Source organism: Nesoenas mayeri, assembly GCF_963082525.1.
Source record: "Nesoenas mayeri genome assembly, chromosome: 27".
Taxonomy (NCBI): domain Eukaryota; kingdom Metazoa; phylum Chordata; class Aves; order Columbiformes; family Columbidae; genus Nesoenas; species Nesoenas mayeri.
This window is the reverse complement of record NC_137555.1, coordinates 483,478-492,383: the sequence shown is the minus strand read 5'-3', so window position 1 is coordinate 492,383 and position 8,906 is coordinate 483,478. Positions and strand designations below refer to the sequence as shown.

Here is an 8,906-nt window from a genome sequence, read left to right as displayed (position 1 = left end):
GGAGGCACCTGCGCGGCTCTAACGGAGGTTTTATTCTGAAATTATAATGGAAATTCGCACCCTGGGGAGCCCGCTCTTCGTGCAGGTGGGAAGAATGTAGTTTTCTGAGGGTGCGCTGTGGGTGTTTTGGTTTTGGGGTGTTTTTCCCTGCAGGGCACAAGGTGTGCGGGTCAGGAGTTCTGCGGTGTCGGTGTGACGGGCTGTGTCACCCGTTTGGGTCAAAACGCGTGGAAGGTGCGAGTGCTGCGAGGGAAGGGCGGAGTGCCCGCCGCAGGCAGCCCCAGCCCGCCCTGCGGAGCCGCCTCGGCCACCGGGACCCCGCGGGGCCGGCCCGGGGATTGGGGTTCGCGGTTCGCCCCGCTTTCCGCGCTGCCCTCCGCGCCCCCCGCCCATGGCGGCCGCCGACCTTCCCAACATGGCGCCGGCGCCCCGGGCTCCGCCCCTCCCCTGCCATTGGTGGGTGGAGCGCGGCGGAGCGATGCCATTGGCCGCGGGGCATGGGGGAGGAGCAGCGTGCGTGCGTGCGTGTGTGGCGGAAGCGGCGGGGCGGGGATGTGGAGAGCGGGCATGGCCGCCGGGGACGGGGTGGCCGCGGCGCTGCGGGCCGTCACCGAGCAGGTGCAGCAGGCGGCAGCGCGGAGGCCGCAGGTGAGGGGCGGCGGGGCCGGGGCGCAGAGGGGAACCGGGGTCGCGGGGCGGGGGAGACGGACGGAGCGCTTCACCCGGCCGGGGTAGGCCCGCTCCGCCATGGCGGCAGGTCCGCAGTCACCATGGAAACAGCCCCGTCACCATGGAAACAGCCCCGCGTCCCCGCAGGGCCGGGCCCGCCATGGAGCCGCCTGCCTGTTCCCCAGCGATGGAGACAGGCCCCTGTCACAGTCCTTAGAGACAGGCCGGGGACGGGACCCCATCCCCGTTGAACCCCCTCGCACGGCAGCCCCGGGCTGGGCGCTGCGGGACACGGGGGCAGCTTGGAGCCCCCCCGGGTGTCCCCTCAGCCCGGGTGCCTCCGCAGGGCCTCCCGGCGGTGCAGCCGCGGCTGGTGGCCGTCAGCAAGACGAAGCCGGCGGAGATGGTGCTGGACGCCTACAGCCACGGGCAGCGCAGCTTCGGCGAGAACTACGTGAGTGGTGCCGCCCTGACCCCGTGTCCTCCGCGGATGCTGGTCCCAGAGACACTGTTCTCGGGTGCAGACACGTCTGGTGTGGTCATAACAAGAGATTTCCGTGAATTCTAGGTTCAGGAGCTGCTAGAAAAAGCGTCAGACTCCAGGGTAAGTACAGAGTCCCTTATGTATTCTGTCTCCTTGTGTAGCTGTGTCCTGAGAGCTGTTCAGCAGAAGTCCTGGTCTTTGTTATGGAATTGGCGACGGAGGCCAATCCTTGTCTTTTCAGATGAATGATGGGGTTATTCTTAGCTCTCTGCCCCATTCCCCCTCCTCACCTTGCTGGCTCCAGAGGATTCTGTGAACACGTGTGCCTTAGTCATAAAGTATTTATCTGAACAGCGCTTTACCTTTTGTCTTTTCCGCTGTAGGAAACATCAGTCCTCATTTTATAAAAAATGGTAACACTCAGTTTGGGGAAAATGTCATTTTATGGCTGTTCAGTTACAAAAGAGCTTTGCCTTCCTCGTTCACCTTGTTGCGTTGTGTTCCTCTGCAGACTGAAGCAGTCCCAGCACACACCACAGGCACGGCCTGGGCTGTGCCTCGCAGGGTGAACACAGGAAGATTGGGGGTCTGGTGTGGTGTTTGTGGGCAAACTGAGACTAAATGCCGTGTGGGGGAAGAGGGAATTGTCGTTCAAACCTGACTGATCCTCTCTGCTTTCAGATTCTGTCGTCTTGTCCGGAGATTAAGTGGCATTTTATTGGCCATCTGCAGAAAAATAATGTCAACAAGCTGATCGGTAAACTATTTAATTTTATGTGCAGTGACCCTGGGGGCAATAGTCTTCCAGCATTAAATAACAACAGCCTCATGTATATTAACTCGCCAGTGCCCATCTCTGTGAACGAGCAGAGTTGTAGGTACAAAATGTTCTGTGCCAGAGAATTGTCCCCAGCCTGTGGTTTCTCCCCAGCTGTCCCCAACCTGTTCATGCTGGAAACGGTGGATTCAGTGAAACTGGCAGACAGAGTCAACAGCTCGTGGCAGAAAAAAGGGTCGTCTCAGAGGCTGAAGGTCATGGTGCAAGTGAACACGAGCGGAGAAGACAGTAAGTGGTGATACGCAGGTTTTTCCTGCTGACTTGACAGAAACAACGTGAACAGGATGGGTTGCTTTGCGCTCTTAAGCATTTCTCTAAGCTGGGGTGAGTGCGGGGAGGTCTCTGGCAGAGCTTGGCACAAACCTCCCTGTTTTTTGGCAGGTAAGCACGGCCTTCCTCCCGCAGACACCGCGGCTGCCGTGGAGCACGTCATCAACAAGTGTCCGAGCCTGGAATTCGTGGGGCTGATGACGATCGGCAGCATTGGGCATGACCTCAGCAAGGGCCCAAATCCTGACTTCCAGGTAAGATTTTCCGGAAGAAAATGGAAAAATCCTCTGGTCGTGCGTGCAGAGGAGGTTTGGTCAGGCTTCCTCTGCGCACGGCGAGCGTGGGGCTGCACCCGGCGGAGGAGCCGGGTCTGTGTTCCTCCTCTGTCATGCTGGTGTGACAGTTGGATGTCTTTGGAAGGTGTGCAGACTTTTAAGCAGGTGTGTTGTCAGTAGTGCAGCCTGTAACAGGAAATCTCCAAGTGCTGTTATGGTGCTGCAGAACAAGCTTCGGTGGGAGGTGTGGGGATCTGTTGCGTGTGAAGGAGCCTTCAAGAAAAGGCGGGAATCATGACCTGTGAGACCCTGAGGCTGAGCCGGCGTGGCTGTCGGGGTGTGATCCTCTTGTCTTCCCTCCTCCCTTGTAGATGCTGCTGTCCCTGCGGCAGGAGGTGTGTGAAAAGCTGAATCTCCCCTTGGAGAAGGTGGAGCTGAGCATGGGCATGTCCACAGACTTCCAGCATGCGGTGAGTCCGGGTTCCCTCTGCCACTGGGAACCAAACGTAGCGGCACCAGCAGTGGGTACCCCGAATTCCAGCCCAGGCGTTGTCCACATGGGCCTCGTGGGGCTCCCCTTGGAGGCTGATGGTGCTGTTCTGTGACAAACAGCTCTCCTGGGCCAGGGCTGGAGTTCTGGGCATCAGAACAGAGCCGAGCTGGAGCTGCGGGTGGCGAGGGCGTGGGAAGCCGTCCTGCCACGTGGCGAGTGGCTCAGCTCCTCCTCTCTGTCTCTGCAGATAGAGGTTGGATCCACCAACGTCAGGATCGGAAGCACAATTTTTGGAGAGCGAGATTATTCAAACAAAGCCGCTGGGGGCAAAGCCCCTGCTGAAACTAAAGGCAAAACGGAGACCACGGCAGCGCAGGGGCATTAGGTAGAGAAAACAGTGGCCTCGCCAGGGGACGGCTGATGGGAAAGCTCACTATGCATCCTCACCTCCCTCCGTGTCCGCACCCCACTGGGACGCCGAGGGGAAATTCCTCGTGACAGAGCAGAGGCCAGAAATGTCTCATAATTTGTTGTGATTATAGAGCACCCCTAGAAACTGGACATTTTAATAACCAACCAATGGTAAGAAAATTTGTGGTTGAAAGAGACTGTACTATCTTGGCTCCTTCAAGGTCATTAAGAACAGTGACTTCGGATAACGAAGCTGAACAAACTAGATATTTGTCAGGATGGAGCTGCTAATGAGCAAGAGGTATCTGCAGCAGTGTTGGTGATTGTGTTCTTGCTGAGGACTAAATTCTTCATTAAACAAGTTATAATATTGCCAGAGACCTATAAATGTTTCCCCAAATAAAAGGTTTGCACAGAGGGGGTCACTGGTGAGGGATGCTGACACGGGAACCATGACGGGGTGTGCTGTGACACCGGAGGGACTCCATCATTCAAACAGCGGACGGACAAGCCCGGGAGGATGGACCAGAAGTGCAGTTGCCAGCAGTTTGGATGCAGGTCACGCCGGGGAGAGACTTTGGGGCTGGAGTCGGCACTTGTTCTTTTCAGGCTGGCACCGCCAACTTTTCCCATGGGTTCTGTGTCTGCTCAGGTCTTCTGGGATGTTGTCAGCCTCCCCTTCCCCTCTTGTGAAGTGTTGTCAGGGGTTATTTTCATCCTACGTAGTAGTTCTTGCTGCTCTAAGTTCTTTTTGGTCAGATTGGGGCTTTTCCGCGGGGTCCTCGTTCCACCACCAGCTTCTGCTTCTTCCCAAGGCGGTCGCTTGCACGCGTGGTGCCCCCACCACCCCGTCTCCATCTGTGTGAGGATGAATCCAACAATACCCGCCTGTCTCGCGGGGCAGCAGCGAGGTTTGCCAGAGGCCCTTTGGGAAAAGTACGTCAGAAAGTGAGGTGTTGTTATCCCACCCCGTTCTGGGTTCCTGAAAACCCTCGTGTCCCCGGCAGAGCTGCTCTGATATGGCAAGGCCAGCACAGCTCTCGCTTCTGGAGGACACAACGGGACCGCTCCCTGCGGTACCGTTTCCTCAGCCGTGAGCAGAAGCTCCTGCGTCACGGCACGTGCTGTTTGGCCAGCGGTAGCTACGGCAAGTCCCTCGTAACCTGCGTTACAACCACATCTTTGGGCATTTTTGTGCTGCTGAGAGGAGGAGACACGGGCTGGCAGCAGCAACATCCTTCCCAGGCTTTTCTCTGTGTGCGCGTGGTTCAGTCTCGCTGCTGGTTTTACTCTCTGACTATAAATGCTGAATGTAAATGAAGAGCCAACGCAAAGCCGACCTGTCATAGCTAACGGTGTAGACGCGACGCGCGGGCCGGGCCGCCCTCCCCGGCTGCGCCGTGTGCGGCTCCGTAGTCCATTCATAAAAAGTGGTGAATTTTAATACCATCTGTGCCAACTATAAAGCTAATAAAGATGTTATTTTTATGTTCCAGCGTTGTGAATAAGTGCCCTGAGTTGTTGCTGAAGGTGTTTCCTGAACCTGGAGCTGCCATTGAGTGAGACTTGGGAGGTAGGAGGGTGGCTGGAAAGACGCTGAAATGGAGGTGGCAGAAAGAGTGAAGCTTTCTGAGGTCAGGAGGGTCTAAGCCCCAGTTACCCGGTGTGCTGGGCTGTTTCTGGAGGAGCCCTCTGGGCGGCACTGCTCCCCTGCACCCGCACCGCGGCTCCGTGCCTGGTGCGCAGGTACGGAGCAACAATGGCTCAGAAATAACTGTTTCCCACCTGATGGCTGCAGCGAGTCCCTCTCTCCACCGCCCCAGCGCTCCAGCCCCGCGCACTGACCGTGGATCCTCATCTGTAGGCATTTCACAGCGTTTGTTTTACGGAAGAGCGGGGCGGACTTACCTGGCGTTACGGTTCACCTGCCCTCTTGCTTTTCCTCTCCCAGGTGTTTTGTGCTTATTTCCTGAGCTGCACCCAGGCGCTCGCCAAGCTGAAGGAAGCGGTAACTGGTGTAACTGGGAGGTGTGTGTGTTTGGGTGGCTGTGGGGCAGCACGAGGCTCGTCCAGGCCCCGCTGCCCTGCAGCTCCGTGTTGGCACAGCGATATTTAACACACGAGAGCGTGTGGTCTCGCAGTTTTCTGGTCTGCCCACTGAAGCATTCAGGGCTCTGGTGGTGGCCTCCTGCGTGGCAGAGCCCGGCGTGTCCCGCTGGAGCTGTGGCACAGGGGTGCTCTGGGCTGGGGACCCTCTGAGCTGCGGGCTGCGACAGGAGAACAGCACGAGCTGCTGCTCCCTGCTCCGCAGCTGTTTGCTCTCACCTATCCCGCTTCCAACTGGGTTTTCTCTCCTGACCGCATTGTCCCCGAGCGCTTTGCCGCGCTCCTCCCGTGCTGAGCCTCCTGGCAGCGCCCTCCGCGAGCTGCTCCCCCCGCCCAGTGCGGGGCCGCGGTGTCGGTGACGCCAGACACCTGTCCGGGGGGCGCGGGGCACCGACCACCCGCTCCTCCGGCACAGGTCACCCGGCAGATGGGAGCTGTTGGTCACTGGAGTGCAGCCAAGGAGCGGGAGATGAAAGGCTCCCCAGCCCCTTAATGAACCGCTCCCCGCTCCGGCACCGCGGCCGCCTGCACCACGAGCTTTATTTACATCTATTAAAAGCACTTGGCGGGTCGATGGAAGCAGCGGGGCTCTGGCTGCCCGCTCGGGGGGCAATGGCGCTGTCAATATTTACCTTGGAGGAACACGTCCGCAGACCAAGGCTCGTTCTGCGGCCACAGGGACTCCTCCTCCCTCGTGCCTCGCAGCCTGATGGTGTGGGCGCCATCACCTCCAGGAGCAAAAGCACAGCCCCGGGTGTCCCAGCAGTCCCCTGAGGTGACACTCGTCTTCACTGGGTGACAATGTCCCCTGGGTGGAGACTGGCTGTGCCGGTACACAGAGCAGGGCTTGACATGGAGAAGAACTCTTCCCGGGGGCTTGGGGAGCATCTGGCGCAGACTCGGCTGCCTCTGAAAGGAATCAAACTGTTGGAGATGCTGGGTGGGGTGATGTGGTGCTGCTTCTCCTGTCCTGGCTCCCGGGAAGACAGGCTGGCTGCCTCCAGCATCCTCATCCTCGGGAAGCGCCGGTACCGGAGCAGCAGCCTCTCCCGTTAGAGGCTCTCGCTGAAATTGCTGAGCCCTGCAGGCTCCGATGCCCGTTGGGTGAGAGTCCGGGCACCGTTCGCTCCCCTTCATGTGCAAAGCTTGATTTATCTTTCATCAGATAACACCCTTTGTGTTCCAAAGCGCCAGGACCTGTGCTCGGCCTCCCCGCCGGATCCGGCGCGGGCTGGGCTGCGGTGCCGGCAGCACATGTGCAGGGAGGCAGCGGGGGCCAAGCCCAGCTCTGCTGCGTGAAAGCATCTGCTCCAGATGTGCGGCACCTGGGGGCACAGCCAGGCCCGGTCCCGGTGCCCGGCATCACGTCTGCTCGGTTTGCATGAGAAAACCGCGCGTCTGGGGCCCGTTCTGTGCTGCCGCCGGGGATGCCGCGGGCAGGTGAGACCCCGGGGGCGGCCGGAGCCACCGGGCCCCGCGCAGAACCCGCTGCCACCCTTCAAAGTGGGAGATGTGTTTATTTCTGGGATATCGGGTTTCCGGCAGGAAGGCCGGCGACTGCCAAGGTTTTTATTGGATCCCAGTGAAAGGGGTTTAGAGAGTCCTGTGCTTGTTGTCCTTCCCTGTGCCGGCAGCGGCTCAGGAGCCTTTTTCCTTTGGAACGGGAGGGATTTGGCAGCCGGCACCGGCACGTCCGTGGCGATGGGGTTTCAAACAGGTTGCCCCGTTGTGTCCCGGGCAGGAGCGGTCGAGGCCGGGAGAGCACAGAGAGGAGCTTGGAAGTACTTGAAAGAACCCAAACTCCGTTGGGCTCGAAGCGTGTGGGAAGTGTTATTTGAGCTCCGCTCGTCGTAGCGGGGCTGGGCTGGGTGTTGCACATTTGTTACTAGTTTGGACAAGGTTTTGACTGTTCTTAGAAGTAATTTTGTAGGAGATTGAAACTCTCAAGAGCACGTACAGTGGCTTGATCGCTTCAACGTGTTGTGGAGACAACTCCAGAGTTCCGGTTGCCCTTGGGTGCTGCCAGCACTGACCAACGTCCTCCACGGCCTGAGATCGGTGCCCAGTCCCGTTCCTGTCTTAGGCTCTTGGTTAGTGCCGGGTTTCCCAGGGCCCGTTCCAGCCTGGCTGCGGAGCCGCTGTCCCGAGCAAGGGGAAGAAGAGGGACAGCAGCTGTGGTTTGGGTTAAGGTCGGAGCTTCAGGCGGTAGGAGCAGGAGCGTGAGCATCTCCCTGGCTCTTCCTACAGAGGAGAAACAAAACGGGCTAAGAATTTCTTAATTTAGGGCTGGATGCAGCGAAAGGAGGCGCCTGAGCCCTGTGCTCCGCAGTGATTTCCCTGTTTGGTGCTGGGCGTGCTGTTGTCTAAATCAGACCCCAGACACGCCGTCTCTTCCCCCTCGGGGAGAGCAGCGGGCCCGAAGCCCCCTCGCCTTTCTGCAGCGTTCAAAGGGGGAGGCACGGCTCACCGCGGTGTTTCTGGGGAGGGGTTTCACGCTGTGCAGATGCTCGCAGGATCTCGGAGCGGATACTGGACACGAGCAGTTTCCTGTTGCTCTTCCAGCTTCAGCCGCAGGATATGGGAGCAGCATCCTGCGGCGCTGAGCACGGGGGGTCAGTTCTGCGCTGGAAACTTTGCTCTGTGCAAAAAAGGAAAAAAGAAAGAATAAAAAGGGGGGTGTGGGGAAGATGATGTGGGTGCAATGTTTGGGTTTTCACTGCCTGGGCCGGGCAGAGCTGGAGGAGCGAGGTGAGCGCTGGTGAACGAGCTGTGCGGGAACGGGGCCGCTTATGCTCCCAAACAAAAGCGCATGTGGAAACAGCTGGGGAGTGTGTGCTGATGAGCGTCTCCTCTTTCCAACGCCCACGGCCACAGCGAGTTGTATTTATTTGGAGAAAGGAGTAAATTTCTTTTCCCCTCCAGGAACTATTGGTCCTGGAGAGAAACCGCATTCCCAGAGTCGCCTCTTGCCGTCCCTCCGTGACCCTCGTCCTCCGCTCCCTGGCACGGGGTCCCAGAGACTTCATTGCTGGCGGCTGATCCCTTTTGATTGGAGGCTGCAGTGAGCTGTGGCCGCGGAGAAGCTGAGTCCGGGGCAGGGAGGGCCGGGGGCAGCGCAGGAGGCAGTGGGGACATGGCGGGGGGGTGGGAAGAAAAATATTGAACTTAGAGTGAAAACCAGTGAAGCAAACAGGGAAGGCGAGAAGGGAAGAGCGTTGACTGCGGAGTGGAGGCCGGGAGGGACAGGGCGGCGCGACCATGAAGTGAACCCTGTGAGTTTGCACAGGGGGTCCCGGCAGGCGCTGGGAGGCCACAGAGCCCCCGCCTGCAGGAGCCGTGGTGGGGTCCTGTCTGTGCCAC

The 8,906-nt window shown here is 59.1% G+C and overlaps 1 protein-coding gene across 1 annotated transcript; it reads left to right on the top strand.

Annotated features, from left to right (window-relative positions):
- The first annotated feature begins 526 nt into the window (after nt 1-526).
- Nucleotides 527-4,933, top strand: PLPBP (pyridoxal phosphate binding protein). Its single transcript, XM_080360230.1, has 8 exons — nt 527-648; nt 1,016-1,123; nt 1,238-1,273; nt 1,835-1,910; nt 2,085-2,219; nt 2,373-2,515; nt 2,908-3,006; nt 3,277-4,933. Exons 1-8 carry the CDS (start codon nt 553-555, stop codon nt 3,412-3,414), a joined length of 831 nt encoding a protein of 276 aa, XP_080216356.1. The 5' UTR covers nt 527-552; the 3' UTR covers nt 3,415-4,933.
- The last annotated feature ends 3,973 nt before the right edge of the window (nt 4,934-8,906 follow it).

What these genes read in the sequence shown, in the direction of transcription:
- PLPBP (XM_080360230.1), top strand. Translation starts at nt 553, where the DNA reads ATGTGGAGAGCGGGCATGGCCGCCGGGGACGGGGTGGCCGCGGCGCTG. An exon ending in TAATGTCAACAAGCTGATCG is followed by an intron (nt 1,911 to 2,084) that starts GTAAACTATTTA and finishes GTTTCTCCCCAG; the next exon opens with CTGTCCCCAACCTGTTCATG. An exon ending in GCCCAAATCCTGACTTCCAG is followed by an intron (nt 2,516 to 2,907) that starts GTAAGATTTTCC and finishes CCTCCCTTGTAG; the next exon opens with ATGCTGCTGTCCCTGCGGCA.